This window comes from Haliotis rubra, unplaced genomic scaffold, assembly GCF_003918875.1.
Source record: "Haliotis rubra isolate DU_JTF1 unplaced genomic scaffold, ASM391887v1 Scf167, whole genome shotgun sequence".
Classification (NCBI taxonomy): Eukaryota; Metazoa; Mollusca; class Gastropoda; order Lepetellida; family Haliotidae; genus Haliotis; species Haliotis rubra.
In genome coordinates, this window is record NW_025765636.1 from 113,193 (window position 1) to 131,945 (window position 18,753).

The window sequence follows — 18,753 nt, forward strand, 5'->3', positions numbered from 1 at the left end:
GTAGTGACAAATAATCATGACTACCTTGATATTCTTGCTGACGTTGAAATGAAAGTCATGGATTGTTATGATGCTTTTTATTCATTACATCGAATATCTGGAATCAGTATTAGATTGTAAATTAAATCTACATCTTAATACAATGAATACCGCACTAATGTTATATTAATTACAACAAATATATAGGATTTATCCATAGACTACGGATTCTATCATGCTCGAAAAACCACTAAGTTCAAAGAAGTATATTCACTTCTATGGTCATGGCATTCGGTTACAAAGTAGAGAGTGTAGATAAATATTTGAGTAACACCTAGACTGAATGAAATAAAAATGTAATATCGAGCAAAATCACAGAGATTGGAATAAATAAAAATAATGGACGGATACTGAATACAAACAACAGTGGACAGGAACATCTGATTATAATAACCAAGAAAGAAACTAAAACAGAGCATGTCTGCAACTAAGAACTGTAAGAGAACATTCCCAGAACATGTGTCACTAGTTTGTTTTTTCTAACAAGCTGGCCCATAAACCTCAAACGAACAGCTGAAAATACACATTATCAGTGAATGCTCTCTCTTGTATTGAGCTTCATTTAACTAAAAATGTAAAAATGATATATTAAAAAATCAAATAATTACATTAGTGGATGTTGCCTAGCAGTAGAGCGTACAGGACAGTTATGGTTTACATGCACTGATTGTTGGCTATCTTTCTGACATCAAGTGGATTATCTTTGGTACAGAAAATGCTGACTTAACACAAACATGCCAATCTTTTCTATCTTTGATTTTTTCATTCAAGCAGACCTTTTTATCACAGTAAACTTAAAGACAGGAATTTGCAAAATATGCAGTTAAATAAAATTTAACTGAGACAGAACCTGACTACCGGTAAAAGCATCTGGAATCTTGGAATATCAACACATTGTTTACTGGAAAATAGAGACATACATGTATATTTTAAGGGAGATAACTGAGTACCCATGATTCCATAAATTTGGTAATCTCAATTACACAGGGTTTCTCTGAGACATTTTCAAATGTAAGAAAATGATTAAACATTTCCAGTTCAACTAGAAACAACATTTCAGAGTAAAACAATAAACAGTTGACATGAGGTAATATTTCATTGTTTTTATAAAATAAAGAGGTATCACTATGTCCATTGGTCTGAAAGAATGTATTTAACTTTTTCAAGGATGGAATTATAACAGATGGTTATTCTACTTATAGTTATTCCAATGATAAGTGTTCAAATAAACACAATATCAATTCTGAGGCATTACTACTTGGTAACAGAAATACTGAATCTTTTGAAACTTGTTCAATCAGATGTCTAACAAGCTGGCTGCATTCCATAGTGTTGGCAGTTAAAAATGTCACAACAGAACTAAGCTTCAGGACTTTTTGAGTCACTAAAATTTAAACACAAGTATAACAGCAGACACCCTTAAGTTGCCAAAAGACTTACAGTTGTCCATATACACATAACATTAAATCAACAATAATAAGATCATACACTCAAATGGGCATATAAACATGATCAAGAAATACTTAACATTCAACAAATGTATGTTCACTTTATAAGAAAATACTCTATTTCATTCCTTCATTCATAATTCAAAATAATGCCTCATTTATACTGTCAAGATGCATAACGCCATAAGAAGACTCTTCATACAGACTATAATTGGCAGAGTAATATAGTGTTGTATATGTCGTTGTGTGCTGAGCTTCAGTATCGGAGTATCTTGGTACTGGAGCGTGGGGTGACGGACTGTGCTGCCATAGTGTGAGACAGTGTTCGCATACTCTCGGCTAGCCGCCCGAACTCCTCCCACTTCTGACTCTGTACAGTATGCTCCAGGTTGTTGTCACTTTCGAACTCGTTGAGACGAGCTTCCATTGATACGATTTCATGTTGCAGCTGCAGCACCTCCCGGTCCTTCATCTCCAGCTGTAACAGAAGGTGGGAGGTGAATGAGTGAACATTTGTTTAAAGCACAGTGCGACTTAAACCATATCAAGGGGATAAAAATTGGAAGGAAACATAGGATTATGGTTTGGAATTTGTTTAACGCCGCACTCAGCAAAATTCCAGCTATATGGTGGCAGTCGGTAAATAATCGAGTCTGGACCAGACAATCCAGTGATCAACACCATGGGCAAGTGACTGGTTAAAAAAACCCGTAGTGTCGTCATGCTGAAGATCTGGGTTCGATTCCCCGCATGGGAAAAATGTGTGAAGCCTATTTCTGGCAAGCCCGCCTTGATATTGCTGGAATATTGTTAAAAGACCGTTAAACCATGCCGCTCCCTCCCTGACTTTACCTTGGCCTGAAGGTCAGCCACATGGTCCACAAGCAGCAGTTTGTCTCGTCTCAGCTGGGTGTTCTCAGCATCAGCAGCCACCTGCATGCCCTCCAGCTCTCCCATACGGTTTTGGGCTGAGGTCAGTTGATGCTCAGTGCTGCTATGTGTTGTTTCTTTCTTTGTGAGCTGTTACAAAAGATTACCAGCATATCAGAAATATAACTTCAATAAATCTGAGATGAGAATACTAACTACAGTCAGCTCTCGTTAATCCGACACTCATTAATCCGACAATCACGTTAATCCGACCAAAATTAGGGAACCATTTAAAACAGTGATAATTACTCTCGTTAATCCGACATTCTCGCATTTCGACTCCGACACACCAATCTAGCAGCTGATTATTGTAAATACAGTGTAAAAACATTCGTTAATCCGACAATCAACACAGCCGGTCGGATGATCCGACCGTATACAAACAATCACACGTGAGTGATAATTAGCGTGTGCCTTACTGGCTGCTTGACAGCGGCGTCAGTGAACATCAAACTTGTTAATTAGGAACACAGGATAATTAATTGAGACGATTTAATCAAGAAATAACAGTGGAGCGAGCTGTATAAAATGTTTATGATACAACCGACATGAGTTTTCATCACAAGATATTGGTCACGAGTACACCACCTGCTAAGCGACCCCTTGTAGAAGTTACGCCATTGATCAAGAAAGAAATCCCCTTTTGAAGAAAGACAAACCCCAGACAACACAACAAGAAGTCATCACTTTTGCTGAGCAGAAGTTTGATGTGAAGATTGGACGATCAACCGTATCTGACATGCTTCAAGCTATCTGAGGCCAAAACATCGTTGAACACTTTGCAAACATTTCTGACACACCACTTAGATGTGTTTGATGTTAATGACCATCAAAGATTTTTTCAGGTTATAAATTATATATGTTATGATACACGCCTGAAATAGATATGAAACTGTTCGTTTATGTGATTGTATATGTATGTTATGCCATCTATGAATGTTAATAAATGAAAACAAGTATGTATTGTTAGTATTTTTTATTTCTGTGAATATTTTTACATACGATGAAGATAACTAGATCTACCATTTCTGATATGCATGCAACAGTATGACGATCATGACATTTAGTAAACATTGATATTTTCACACAAATACATTAATCCGACATTTTCATTAATCCGACATTTTCGTTAATCCGACATATTTCTCTGCAACCACAAGTGTCGGATTAACGAGAGCTTGACTGTATTATGTTTTTAGTTTAGAAACGCAGAAAAAAAAGAGGTATTTTGAAAGGCATTTTCTGAAATGTGTTTTAGAATCTCAAAAATACCCATAAGAGGGAGTTTTGATTGTAGTTGTAGCAATTAATAGCAAATGTAATCGTGTGAAATTTGTTTGTTGTTTCTTGCTGCACTCAAAACTAATCCAGTTTGCTAGTGGTCTGTAAATTATCGAATCCAGACCAGACAATAGAGTGACTGATATAATGAGCATCGATCTACACAATTGGGGTATACCGAAATCAACCAAGGTACCTCGCCTGACCACCCAAACCATTAGTTGCCTCTTACAACCAATATTCCTGTTTGGAATCCTAAGAGTGAATTTTGTTAGAAACAGGAAAACCACAGTCTGATGTGGTGCATGTAGTGTGAGTTGGCACATCCTACCATAACAATATAGTTCATACAAAGATGAGAGATTAATATTAACTCTTTGAACAGTATTTTACTTAACAAATCATGGGCATCAGCTCAATGTGGGAAAAAAGCCCTGAATGATGAATACCCCAGACATTCACCACTTTGGTGACGTCCAGTCAGACGACCCTATAAACATATTCAAACCGTGTCCACCATATCTATTCGGACTCTACTTAACTCCCTGAAAGCCTAAACTTCTGACAATGGAATAGCAGTGCTCCAGACAACTTAACCACGCATGCCTCAGATAATGTATGCAACCCTTGTCCTTCTGTGCTAAGTATCTGGTCATAATCAGGAAATCTGAGCATAATTTGACTGCCAGGGCACTTATTCTCGAAACATTTGAAGCCCTAAGAATTCTTAACTTTGATCATAGCCAATGCGTTAAGAATGGGCTTAAGAAGTTCTTGGAGCTACGAATGTTTTGAGAATAGCTAGCCAGATCTAAATGAAAGCTTTCTAAAAATGTTTGATTTCATTTGTTATCATCTTGAGATGTTAACAAAACAAAATATAGACAAACTACAAATATTCCTAGCTGTTTCATGTAGATACCATAGTGCTCAGAAAGACAAGGGTCTCTAAATTATCAGCAGAAACACCCAACAAAATATCACAGCCTTTATTACTTCCATTCAGAACTGTCCCTTGATTATATTTTTCAAGATACAGACATTTGATACACTGCTCTGAGTGCTTATTTAATTCAAGCCAAGAATCAGACACCTTGGCGCTATTTGTCAATCTCAAATTTTACCTTATTTTACCTCCTATAAACAATGATTCAAGCTTTGTCAAATCTTCACGAAAGAGGAACCATACTGGAGTAAAAGGTCTGATTCTGCACTATGTCTTACCTCTTCCAAGTAATGCTGACCCTTCTCAGACTCTCGTCGCAGTTGTTCCCGCAGCTGTTCTCTTTCAAACTGTAGTTGTTTCTCCTTGTCGCGACTATTCACAAGTTCCGCAATGTTATCAGAATGACGTTGGTCGTTGCTTTCCCTCAAGCCACGTTCCTACAACACCAGCAATGATGAAACATTACATAAATGCTTTTTGATCATCATATTTATTTCCAGTTAGAACTTTGTTTGTAAGAGTGATGTGCCAAATGTAATGCAAGATAAAGGTATGAATAGACATAATACTTTGACTTTCGCAACTATTATGCACCTAGAATCTGAAGAGTGAGTGAGTGAGTGAGTGAGTTTAGATTTACGCTGCTTTTAGCAATATTCCACCCATATCATGACGGGGGAAACCAGATATGGGTTTCACACAATGAACCTATGTTGGGAATCGAACCCGGGTTTTCAGCGTGACGAGTGACGCATTGACCACTAAGCTACCCCATCCCCCCCCAGAATCTGAAGAAGGACACTCTATTTCATGTCTTGAAAAGCAACAAGATATCCATATTAACACCTGTGGTACCTACTACAGCTCTTATGGGTAGAAGAAAATAGGAAGACAACTCAGGTCACAAAACCTGAGACGCCACTGTATAAAACAACCTTGGTGCTATGACCGCAGTAAGTCTATGTTACCTTAAGGTCAGATTGATTTGTATAACAACACCCTGAATTTGAGTACACAGTGTCAAAGGATACATGACAGACAATCAACATTTCGACCTATTTCTCAACTTCATTGATGGGAAATTGTGTTCAGATAAAACCACTTATCATTAACGTCTGCGAACACATGTTGAGACAAAAATAGTTGAGTTATCTCCCCTTTAATTTCTGATTTGGGGCCTGAATGAAAGTTCAATTCAAACTCCTATCCTTTCTATCTTGCATTGCCCTATGAAGAATGTTTAACATGGTAAATATACCTCTGTACTTTTTCTCCATTATTTGCTTAAGTGAATTGTACTGATTCCCATTATATTATACCATTCTATATAATAACTATATGTTGAAGCCCTTGTAGTGAGACACCACACAGCATCTTACCCTTTCCATCTGTTTTTGTAACTCTGAGATCTGCTGGTTGAGCATGGCGTTCTCCTTCACCAGGTGGGAACTGTCTTCTGATACCTTGTCGCGCAGGTAGCGGTCTTTCTCTGCCGCTAGCTCTGTCTCCTTCAGCTTCTGTCTCAGGTAGCGGATCTCATCCTGGAACGATCCAAAACTCATTGATGACATGTCCTGACGATATAATGATGAATGGTGCCAAGGAAACTAGAAATGGGATGAATAAGTAAGCCGTCCGCTTTCTATTTGTGAGTCCTGTGGACGCTTGATTATGCTTCTGGAGACTCCAAGACATGGATATAGGTGTCTGAGTGATACCACTATACCAACATCAAACAAAATATCAAGAATAATTGAAGCCTTGAGATGTCTTTGTCAGACTCTTGTGATAGAATGAAGAAAATCATTACGTGCATGCAATGTTGTGACCTACTAATGACGTCCTGTGTGACCCTTTCTTGTATTGTGACCTACCAAGATGGCCTGTGTGACCTTGCCCTTTATTGTGACCTTCAAAAAGGTCCAGTTTGACCTTGTCTTGTATTGTGACCTTCATAAAGGTCCAGTTTGACCGTGTCATGTATTGTGACCTTCAAAAAGGTCCAGTTTGACCTTGTCTTGTATTGTGACCTACCAAAAGGTCCAGTTTGACCTTGTCATGTATTGTGACCTTCAAAAAGGTCCAGTTTGACCTTGTCTTGTATTGTGACCTTCAAAAAGGTCCAGTTTGACATTGTCATGTAACCTACTTTGAGGTTGTGTGACCTTGCCCTTTATTGTGACCTTCATAAAGGTCCAGTTTGACCTTGTCTTGTATTGTGACCTTCATAAAGGTCCAGTTTGACCGTGTCATGTATTGTGACCTTCAAAAAGGTCCAGTTTGACCTTGTCTTGTATTGTGACCTACCAAAAGGTCCAGTTTGACCTTGTCATGTATTGTGACCTTCAAAAAGGTCCAGTTTGACCTTGTCTTGTATTGTGACCTACCAAAAAGTCCAGTTTGACATTGTCGTGTAACCTACTTTGATGTTGTGTGACCTTGCCCTTTATTGTGACCTTCATAAAGGTCCAGTTTGACCTTGTCTTGTATTGTGACCTTCATAAAGGTCCAGTTTGACCGTGTCATGTATTGTGACCTTCAAAAAGGTCCAGTTTGACCTTGTCTTGTATTGTGACTTACCAAAAGGTCCAGTTTGACCATGTCATGTATTGTGACCTACCAAAAGGTCCAGTTTGACCTTGTCTTGTATTTTGACCTACCAAAAGGTCCAGTTTGACATTGTCATGTAACCTACTTTGAGGTTGTGTGACCTTGCCCTTTATTGTGACCTTCATAAAGGTCCAGTTTGACCTTGTCTTGTATTGTGACCTACCCGAAGGTCCTGTGTGACCTTGTCTTGTATCGTGATTGTGCTGCTGTAGTACTTCTCCTCCAACTCCCGGAGTTGTGTCTCCACTGTCAGCAGCTCAGACCTCTTTTCCTCTAGGTTGAGCTGTGTCAGCTTGTGCTGCTCTACTCGCTGATCTAGCTGCATTAGGGAGAACAAACAGCCATCAGTACAGCACACGCTACATATGTCACAGTGCACTCATCACTGCACCGCAGTATAGCTGGAATGTTGCTGAGTGCGGCATTAAACAACCAACCAATCCACACTGCATTTTTGTGTATCATAAAACTTTAGTCCTTATTGTTAAGATAAACAACAGTCATCCGAAGATGACAAATCCCCCTGGCCCCCATAAACACATCAACTGACAGTTACTTAAAGTCCAACTTGATTTTTTTCACGAAGTCCAAATCGTTTCCATGGAAATCATGAAAAATATAAATGCCAAAAATCTGCAAATAGCAAAAGGCACCACTTTAGCTTATGTTTCATGTAAATGAGCAAAACCGACTCCGAAAGATTTTGAAAATGTATGGCGGCAGAGGGAATTGGGAGGGCGAAGGCCCCAACCCAATTTCCCGTGGCCAAGGGTTTTCATTTTTAAACAAAACCTACTCCGTGGTTTTGATACAACTTATGAACCGACCGAAGATATTTTTTAGATATAAATTTGATATTTGGTATTTACTGTTGAAATCAACTGGGATGCGACTGGCAGCCGACACCTTGCCTTACACATGCACGCACTCTTGCACGCGCTACCCGTGTCCTGCACGTGCGCTGCCCGCAGTACCCATCTTGTGAGGAACACATGGTTCATCTTTCGTAGCTTAGTGGATAAAACCGCCAAGCTAGTAAGCAGGCACTGCACATTGGAAGTTTTCAATAATGTGATATTTTACGATCAATTTCAGTGATAGCAAGACGAAGTTAGATCAATCTTCAAAGCAAGTAATAATTCAAGTCAAGGGCTATTCCTCAGAAAATACCCGGGATGTGGGCAATTCTGTAGAAAATCCACGGGATATCTTTACTTGGTAAAAGGAGAACCTGGCGAGACATTAGAGTGACGTCACTGGAGGTTTATAAAAATCTACCAAGTCTTGAAGAAAGATATTGAACGGTTTTCGAGTTGTGCTCCGGAAACAAAGATCACCCCTCCCTTTTGAGTCTAAGTTCCATGGAAACAAAGAAAAAGAAAAATGACAAAAATCTGTAAACACCAAAAGGCACCACCTTAGGTTCTGTTTGATATATCTACCAATTTTTGTTGAGTTATGCTCCGGAAACAAAGTGATTACGGATGGACAGACGGACAAAGTGTCGACTATATCCCCCCGCATTACATGCTGGGGAAATAAAAATGATAAGTGACTGAAGATAGATTTGTTCTTGGTCTCACTTTACATTCTTCACAACATTCTTATAACCTTGAGATCGTAGTTTGGTGAAACTAAATACACATGAAGTGCATGATAAACACATGTACACAGAAAGAACCAGAATGGACAAACATTCACTGAATTTTGAGTATAAGTAGCCTCTATGTATCTCTAACATAAGTGCGATATAATCCGAGGAGGTTTTTAATGTCATTTTTAGAGGTTTTGTCAAACTGTCCATAAAGTCAAAGGAAAACAAGTGTTTGCCACTGATATGGCAATGTCCCCCGCCGCTAAAGAATGGAATATCTATATTTACTACTTTTTATTTTGGGGTCACATACAAGATGCCTGAAAATGACTGGTGTCTGCATAATCACCCAATGTAGGCTGTCAACATACTTGAAAACATTGGGTGCAATGTTTTATGAGATATCGCCTTTAAAAAGCGGTCAAAGTATTGTGGTGACCTTGAAGATAAGGTCAAGGTCACCCAAAATCAACTGGTGTCTGCGTAATCCCCCAATGTATGCTGTCACCAAATTTGAAGACTTTGGGTACAACAGTTCATGAGATATCACGTTAACAAGAATCGGGATGTACGTACGGAGGGACGCCGCTGAATACATAGTTCCCCGTTCCGCATTGCGGCGGGGAGCAATAAGCATAATCAAACAAATGAAAAGTTTAACATTTAGTTCAATTTGGACTGAGAAATATATCCACAAAGTGATTTATCTTCTTCCCTCATGATTGTTGGTTTCTCCATACTGAAGGTTGATGTGATTGTCACATGTAAAGTTACATCCAAGAGTAGAGTAGTTAATGAGGTGGTGAATGGTGGGTTAGCCTCACTGTTAAAATGTTTGAATGTTACACCAAAGGTGTGGGCTAGATATCCCACACAGGTGCAATATGTAAAGCCCACTTCTGGTGTCCCCTTCTGCTGTGATATTGCTGGATTATTACTAAAACCGACTATTCATAGCTACCAACCTGGCTCTTTAGAGTTGTAATCTGAAGCTCTGCATTCCTAATGGCAGAAGCACTTTTGTCTACTTCTGACTTTGCCTCCAGAAGCTGTGTGTCCTTCCGAGACACCTCTCTCTGGCAGCGATCTTTCTCCTTCTTGAATGTGATAAGCTCATCTGTCAGCAAGCGCTTTTCTCGCTGCCATGTGTCTGAAAATCAAGATGGGCACAATTTATCAATAAAATCTGATGGTTCATCTGGCAAGGTGGGAGGACATAGCCTGACAAGAACATAGATTGATGCCCATACTATCTACCACTGATGTGGCTGGTCAAGGTCTGACAAAGGGCACTGGTTCCAATGGCAATACTGACTGAAGGGGCAGATAAGTTGTTGTGTTCAACTGGTCTTGGTTTGAAAGCATTTCATATCATTTAAAGTCTGTACCTCTCTCATTCATCTGTTGTTCTTCAAGTTTCTCTTTCTCAGCATTAGCCACGGCCATCCCAGATTCCCTGTGCCTCATCTCAGTGTGCATACCATCCATCTCCGACTGCATTTGCTGCACACACAAGATGAGCATTGGTAAAGTGATATAAGGCTCATTGGTAAAGTGATATAAAGCCCATTGGTAAAGTGATATAAGGTCCATCAGTAAAGTGATATAAGGCCCATTGGTAAAGTGATATAAGGCCCATTGGTAAAGTGATATAAGGCCCATTGGTAAAGTGATATAAGGCCCATTGGTAAAGTGATATAAGGTCCATTGGTAAAGTGATATAAGGCCCATTGGTAAAGTGATATAAGGCCCATTGGTAAGTGTAAAGCCCATTGGTAAAGTGATATAAGGTCCATCAGTAAAGTGATATAAGGCCCATTGGTAAAGATGATAAAGGCCCATTGGTAAAGTGATATAAGGCCCATTGGTAAAGTGATATAAGGCCCCATTTTAAAGTGATATAAGGCCCATTGGTAAATTGATATAAGGCCCATTGGTAAAGTGATATAAGGCCCATTGGTAAAGTGATATAAGGCCCATTGGTAAAGTGAGATAAAGCCCATTGGTAAAGTGATATAAGGCCCATTGGTAAAGTGATATAAGGCCCATTGGTAAAGTGATATAAGGCCCATTTTTAAAGTGATATAAGGCCCATTGGTAAAGTGATATAAGGCCCATTGGTAAAGTGATATAAGGCCCATTAAAAAATCAACAAGAAAACGGCCGGTATAGTGGAAAAAGTATCAGGGCAAGTGATTTTACATGTGCCACTGTTCCGGAGTACACTAGCAATTTTAAAGTTATTTCCACCCCTGCTAAGTCATATTATACTACTCAAACCAGTAATTACTGGTTCATGTCAAGACAGGAATGGCTCAGGCAACATTGAACATGTGTCCGCTTTGTTAACACAAAAATGATTTCAGTTAAATAGGAAATCATATAATGATAAAATATATCTAAACAGTATTCCACATACCATTCACAACAAGTTTTGTTCTGTCAGATTCTGATTAATGAAATGCTACCACTTTCATATTACGATATTCTGGAATTAAATTTCGGACAACTGGTTCAAAGAATATTGAGCACCTAACTGGAGTAAAATTGGGGAACGCCAAAACATTAAAAACATACCCTCAGTTTGGTGAGCATGTGTTCAGCTTCAGCAGTCATTTGAGGATGCATGTCTGTTGCCTTCTTTGTCTGGTTTCGTGTACTCAGGAGTCAAGGAAAACACACTGAACATCATCATCATCACCAGATCCTGGCATACACTATGTTCTTCAATACACAGGGGTGGAAATAACCCATTGCCCGACGTCCGAGTCCAGTGTTTTTTTCTGTCGGGTAAGCAAATTTGTATATGACACTGTACCGGTGTCCAGTTGATTTCCAATGTTAATTATGTTGTTTATTTAAAAATCAACAAGAAAACGGACAGTATAGTGGAAAAATTATCAGGGCAAGTGATTTTACGTGTGCCACTCTACCGGAGTACACTAGCAATTTTAAAGTTATTTCCACCCCTGATACACATGGCCACTTTACACATTGAACGTCATTATCACCACAGACATTTTGATGACCACCATGATTTTATATTAATGACATTAAATATTGAAAATATGGTTAAAGATTCCAAATATGTGGTTCAAGATTCCAAACACTAAGACAGTTGTCAAGGATATAGATAGTTGGCTTCGAGTTCCAGGAAGTAGATCTGTTGCTGGAGATTCTTGATGTACTCGGCTTCTATACCAGTCAGATCACTGTGGCTCTTGTTTACCTTTCTGCAACATACAATAATCTACTGCTATACTGGTTTATAAAACAATACCTTAACAATGTATTCCTAGCAAAGGCACTATCTGATATTTTGATAAAGAAATATGTTTTCTGGACTTTTTTCCAGATTGACAACACCGAAAACACCAGATACAAACAATGCCACTTCATTCAATCAGGGATTTACCTCGAATCCTGTATTTGAGGGTCCCTGGGACTCATATTCTTAATTTTCAGGGGTCCTGGACTACAAAATGGGGGTCCCAGACACTTAAATATTATTATTAATACTGTTATTGTATTGTGTATCATGATCATCACATTGTTACAGTAATCAAATTGCAAATGATACCATAACCCAGCTAGTTGCAAACTCAGTGATAACTTATTGTTACTTGATTGGAATTTGTACAAAAAGTATTTGGACTTTTCTCGCTGCATCCCTGTGGATGCTGTAAATAATAAATTTCAGTTTGCATGTAAAGTTTGTCATTGTTCACAGGGTTAAATCCACAGGTAAATTTACTATGCATTCAAAACACACAATGTTTTCTTGTAACAGAACACTGAAGAAACCAACCCAGAAAACGCTGCTGCCAAGTTCCCTGTGCTCTTCCGCATGGCATTGTTCACAGAACTGTCTTTCTTCAGCATGCTGGGTGACCTGGAGGGTACATCTGTTAAATAGGCACCTGGAACAATAGCATGTGCACTTTGACAACCATATACCATTAACTAGTCTCACCAACATGCCCTGACACCTGGTAGAGCTTTTGAACTTCTGATTCACTTCATCATTTGCTTTAACAGGTTGGCAAGGAAATGATCAGCTGAATCAAAAGTTCAACGAAGTTGGTAAGATATAAACATTCAAACTGAAATTGATGAAATATTACTTTGTCATAGCTTAATGAGTTTGCTATGTACCTGTGGGTATCAATAGTTTTGAGAAATGGCATCCTCCAAAACATGCTACGTGCATTAAGGGCTGAAAATTTTGTTCCTAGAATTCTCTTGACCCTACACCATAGTCCACAGCTTAAGTATTTTATAACATCACTAAATTTTGGGAGAAAAAACTACTGGTAGTCCTTTGAGAATTTTATCAGTCATATACTAACAGACTACTAGTAGTATCTAAACTTGAACCCTTTGCCCATGAAATATGTTCTTCATACAGGGCATGTCGGTACAGTAAACATGGTAAACATGGTAAACATGGTAAACATGAAGATATAAACATGATAAATGCTTAAACTGTTGCGGTTGAATTATTTTCAGATTGCATGACACAGGAAGGTAAGGGCACAGTAATTAATTTAAATTTGAAAACTGAATTTTGACATTGACCAAAGCAATAATGTCAGGTGTTTGTGTATGACAAGAACTTCCAGAAAACATTTTGCAATCTTTCAAAACTGTCTTACTCTAAGTTACCATAGTAGTATTTGTGGAAGCAAAATATATATGTGACAATATGTCACAAAGATGACAAACATGTTATGGTATATACATTTATATACTAACACTGTACACATGTACAATGACATAGTTATAGTTTATGTGTACTGACATAGGTAATGCCATATGATTAGGCCTAAAAAAAAAGAGCTTCAGCTGCTTGTGGTTCCGATTTCCCGACCGACCCTAAATATTCCCGCCGAGCCTAACAATTTTACTCACCACATAATAAATTAAATTTATTTTCTGACACATGACTCGATGAGTAATGTAAAAATATTTTGCAAAAAACCCCAAAAACCCTACCTACCTACCCTAGTTCTGAAATGTAGGAAATCGGAACCATAACATTTATTTTTTTTGGCCTTATGATGAATCAAATATCCTCTGTTACTGTTTCACTGCCATCAACTCTTTCATAAATAAATGCATAGACATGTTAAAGCCTTCCCCTTCCCATTTTGATTATGTTTCTGGTGCCAGTCTGCATGCGTTCAGCATTGGTGAATCAGAATATCAGACCAAACATATAATACATCAAACAGTGAGTGAGTGAGTTTAGTTTTACGCTGCACTCAGCAATATTCCAGCTATATGGCGGTGCTCTGTAAATAATCAAGTCTGGACCAGACAATCCAGTGATCAACAGCATGAGCATCGACCTGCGCAATTAGGAACCGATGACATGTGTCAACCAAGCCAGCGAGCCTGACCACCCAATCCTGTTAGTCACCTCTTACGACAAGCATGGGTTACTGAAGGTTCATTCTAGCCCGGACCTTCACGGGTCATACATGAAACAGACATTGAAGAGTGAGTTTGGTTACAGCCACTTTGAACAGTATCCCATTTATATCAAGGCGTGCCAGCTTGTGGTAGGAAAGTGGGAAGTGATGCAGGTGTTAGACATGACTACTTCAGTGAAACCCATGAGTATGGTGTTGACAAACCCAGTAACATTATCAGGGCAACCGAACCCCTAGTCATAGGTTTTCTTGTGTGCCAAAGGTATTCAACTCTGCACTGCAAATTGCAATGCCTTACTTGACTAGGCTCTCTATGTGTCAGTGGTTCAGGAAGAAACAATGATAGGAATAGGCACATATTATACAGCAATAATCTATGTTTAACAAGAGTGAGTGAGTGAGTTGAGTGACACACTGCACTCAGCAATATTCCAGCTATATGGCGGCGGTCTGTAAATAATCAAGTCTGGACCAGACAATCCAGGGATCAACAGCATGAACATTGATCTACACAATTGGGATGCGATGACATGTGTCAACCCAGTCAGCGAGCCTGACCACTCGATCCCGATGTTTAACAAGAATTACCATGTGACATGAACTATACTAACAACAAAAAGAAAGGAAACATGGCCTAAGAAAGGCATGGTGGCAAAATTCTAGGGTTTCTTTTAAGAATTTAAGTTGTACATGAGTGAAACAACATTAGACATTTCCATGTTACCCATGTTTTGAGCACTGTGGGAAAAAACACAAAAAGCATGTTAACATGGTTAATGAAATGGTTATTTTCAGAAGTCTGTGACAAAACTGAATGATAACATCAAGAAAACCACCTTATACCATGTTATACCGTGGTAGTGTTTACTTTCAGTTACCAGTATCTTGCAGTGATTGGTGGATTAAACACCAACAGTATTGCTGTTATATCACAGCAAGTCAGCTTCATATGGAAAGAATGTCCTGTGTGCAAGCCTAAGAAGTTTACTACTTAGGTTATTATCATGAGCATGATGAGGAATCGAATGGTACTGACAAACCAAGGAATGTCATCAGAGCAAGTATTTAAACCCATGATCACATGTTTCTGGTCTGCCTAAAGGAAAGAACCCTGCACAGTGAATCGTGCCTCCTTTAAGATGACTGGGCTTCTTGTACACCCTTTATTGTGCAGTGAGCAGACATGCATTTTTCATATATGTGTGATATTTTCCATATTTGTTAGCTAAATCCTGAAACATTTCAAGTAGCATGAATCTGTTATCGTGCATGAAACAGTCATGCCTATGAATATTAAGAAAAAGTGCAAAAAGATGTTATGACTATTTACCATTAAGCCATAGGCCCATTTTAGCAACCTAGACAGACTGAACAGTAGACATGGTAGAAAAAGTAAACAATGTGATAGAGTTTGTCCAAACGTATCTGTGAACTACTATTTTAACATGCATATGCTACTCTAGATAAAAAACATACCTTTTGACTCAGTATTTGAAAGTCTTGAAGGAGATGGACTCCTTGATCTAAGTTTCCGGCTCCAATCATAAACAGCAGGACCTTGAGATCCAAGAGGTTGCGATATTCTCGACATGTTTATGCTAGACCCTAAAGATGTTGGTAAAATGAAGTGGTAAAGTGGTAACGAATGTAAAGTTGGTAAAGATGATAGAAAATAAGCACCAGAATATATCTCCTGTCGTCAGTAAGTGAAAAAGAACCAACTGGTTTAGAAACTGTCTGATTCCAAGTTTATCCGATTGAGAAAAGCACCTGTCAAAGCTCCAGACTCGAGGACACCGCCTTGTTCACAAGTCTTTGTTTATACAAGATGACATGTTCTGTTTTTGCAGAAATGAACAATGCATACTCCACGAAAATGCATATATTAGTTGTTTATGATACTACAAACCTCCCAAAGATCTCACAGATGACCGTAATCCGGCCTGTTTTCCAAATGTTGACGAAATTCGAGACATCTTTTCCCACACAGGAAGCAAGTTGAAACGCGGCGCTCGTTGACCGGCAACGGAACGTAATACCTTCCTTACAACTAGTCTTTGTACGGCGACTTATGCTGGCAACGTGAAACGATTCGCATAAATCGCCGTTATATTTGCTTACTTCAGGAACCCGAACGAACAGAATCCACATAACCTCGGGAGAGTTGGCGGGTCTAGGAATCCCTTTTGTTTGTATGGTTATGTATGTTGGTCATGATGAATTCGATATGGAAGATTAACCTTATTTATCTGGTAGTCAATGTTATTTTTCATAGACATGCATTATATTTGATTGTCGAATGCGATGGTGATTTTTTCAAATATTTCTGTTGCATATCAATATTTATTTATCAATATAATTTTAATGCCTTAGCTGACTGGGGCGATTTATCACCCCTCTATAATTCTCTGATACATTTAAATCCTAAGTTTTGCAATCTTAAACTCACAAATATGGCACTTTTGGTATTGTTTCACTCTTTCAACTTCTTGTGTCGAAGTTGAAGCAACTACGTAAATACTTCGGTTTATCCTAAGTTCGACACAACCACAAAACGGTTACTTATTAAAGAATACGCAGAGGCCAAGCTTTTACTTTGACACAACCGTACGTTTGACACTTTAAGTTCGACATAACGTTGAGTGACGGTGTGGCCAAATGTTCCTTCATCTTCTCCACATTGCACATCGTCACATTGATGACTTTGAATTCCGTCTTGTGTCGGGCCACAGAGGTGCTTTTCGTTTGGAGACAGTCCTTTTCTTGTCTGCCCAAAGTGTATTCCACTCACTACAGTTTGGCGTTATAATTTGAATCGAAACGGGTTCGAGGTTAAAGGTTCCATGTTTGGGGCAGATGGAAGTCTAACGGGGTCTGGTGAATAAGGTGGATGCAGATAAAAGCCTCACTTGTGGCCACTAGTATATTGTTCTCAGTAACGGCAAGATACTTAATGGATGACCTCGTCTCTATTGCATAATGATACGGTGTTTTGGTACGATTCTTATAACGCTGTCAGGTGCAGTGGGTAGCTTAATGGTTAAAGCGTCTGTTCGTCACGCCGAAGACCGGGGTTCTATTCCCCACATGAGTACAATGTTTGAAGCCCATGTGTCGTGTCCCCCGCCATGATATTGCGGGAATATTGCTAAAAGCGGCGTAAAACTAAACTCACTCACTCACTATACCGCCGTCAAGCAAGATTTGGGTACTCTAGCACACTTAATGTTCTGATAAAGAGCACACCATTTCTTAGATTCCTTCATCCGGTATTTTCCATATATTGACTGGCCACCTGGAAGATAGTTCACCATGACGATACCCTCACTTCCTGTCAGAACACAGAGGCTATAACATTTCCAGATGATGATGGAATGATATTTGCCTTCGTTGGGATGGTACAGTCAAATGCTGAATGTGGGGAAGCCAGATTCCTGCCATTTTCGCAAACTGTTACAAAACCCTTTCTAGATGCCAGAAGCTTGGAAACCCGGCGAGCTGATAATTTTTTCAAAGATAATGGAATGTATTCTCTGCTAGGAAATATCCACTGAACTAGCAATATGACGCTCAGTCATTCGTCGGCTGGTCTTAATGCGTCATATCCTGGATTACATGACTCTTCTTGGTCGCTGAACGTATCAAGACCATTTGTAATGGGATTAGTCGTGGTGAAAATAGTTAAAGATTTAGAGCGAAGGTGTTTGTTTTCGAATAAAAGGATATTCTTAGCTTGCCAGCTACTAGAGTGAATTAAAAACTGTAGATCTTCTATAACAATTAGCCTGCCGAGAAGAAACTAGGATTGGCATTTTAGAAATATTTAGTTTGGTTTCGAGTTTGGCTGTAGATAGCTCTACTTATACGTAGAAGGTGAAGGTCGTCAACATGGCCTTCTTGCAGGTAGGCGTTTTCGCTTTATTATTATATCGACACAACCAAAGCAACATAAGTTATGTGATCAGGATTACGCACTTCTGTTGATCCCTCATGGCTTGATGTTTTCATGTTTTGCGCGTCATTGTGTCTACAGCTGATAATGAGGAGGAGGTATTGTCAATATCGAACCAGGAAACGCGAATCAGCGATATCACTTGTCCATAAAAGACAAAGCTGACAGCTGATTCCAAAACCAGTGCAGTTGCGCCATATATTGGTTGACGTACATGCAGTTAGTACGGCGTCAGCTCATATCATAGAATAAATTCAAATATTTTAGATTACTCATTAATGTCGTTTCATATTTGCAGTGGAGAAGGTTCAACTTCTTTGAGAAGGAAACAGTCAAAGACCCAGAAACAGACCAGTATTTTGATCAGCTCAAGGTAATTTTATTGCATAGATTTTGGCTTTTATGATTTATATATTAGGACTGGATTCAACGTGTCTTCAGTCATATGCTTCAATGCAGGTGTACTGTTCTGTTAAATAAGGATGGACATCCAATGTCTCACTTGACAAGTTCTGACA

General features: G+C 38.9%; 2 protein-coding genes across 3 annotated transcripts in view; one reads left to right on the forward strand and one right to left on the reverse strand.

Moving 5' to 3' along the window:
* Nucleotides 1–62: 62 nt before the first annotated feature.
* On the reverse strand, nt 63–16,309 carry LOC124272167 (ELKS/Rab6-interacting/CAST family member 1-like). Of its 2 annotated transcripts, XM_046707306.1 has the most exons (12): nt 16,193–16,309; nt 15,760–15,888; nt 12,657–12,768; nt 11,980–12,081; nt 11,426–11,504; nt 10,237–10,351; nt 9,814–9,998; nt 7,418–7,573; nt 6,024–6,185; nt 4,923–5,081; nt 2,340–2,507; nt 63–1,965 (listed from the first exon to the last, which is right to left on the reverse strand). In XM_046707306.1, exons 1-12 carry the CDS (start codon nt 16,257–16,259, stop codon nt 1,744–1,746), a joined length of 1,656 nt encoding a protein of 551 aa, XP_046563262.1. In that variant the 5' UTR covers nt 16,260–16,309; the 3' UTR covers nt 63–1,743. The 2 variants fall into 2 exon arrangements, with proteins under 2 accessions (XP_046563262.1, XP_046563263.1); XM_046707307.1 differs by lacking the exon at nt 15,760–15,888.
* Nucleotides 16,310–18,154: 1,845 nt separating this feature from the next.
* Nucleotides 18,155–18,753, forward strand: part of LOC124272168 (vacuolar protein sorting-associated protein 11 homolog) — a 29,930-nt gene continuing 29,331 nt past the window's right edge. Inside the window, 2 exon segments of the mRNA XM_046707308.1 lie at nt 18,155–18,186; nt 18,534–18,608. Coding sequence (XP_046563264.1) covers nt 18,172–18,186; nt 18,534–18,608 — 90 coding nt within the window. The 5' untranslated portion in view covers nt 18,155–18,171.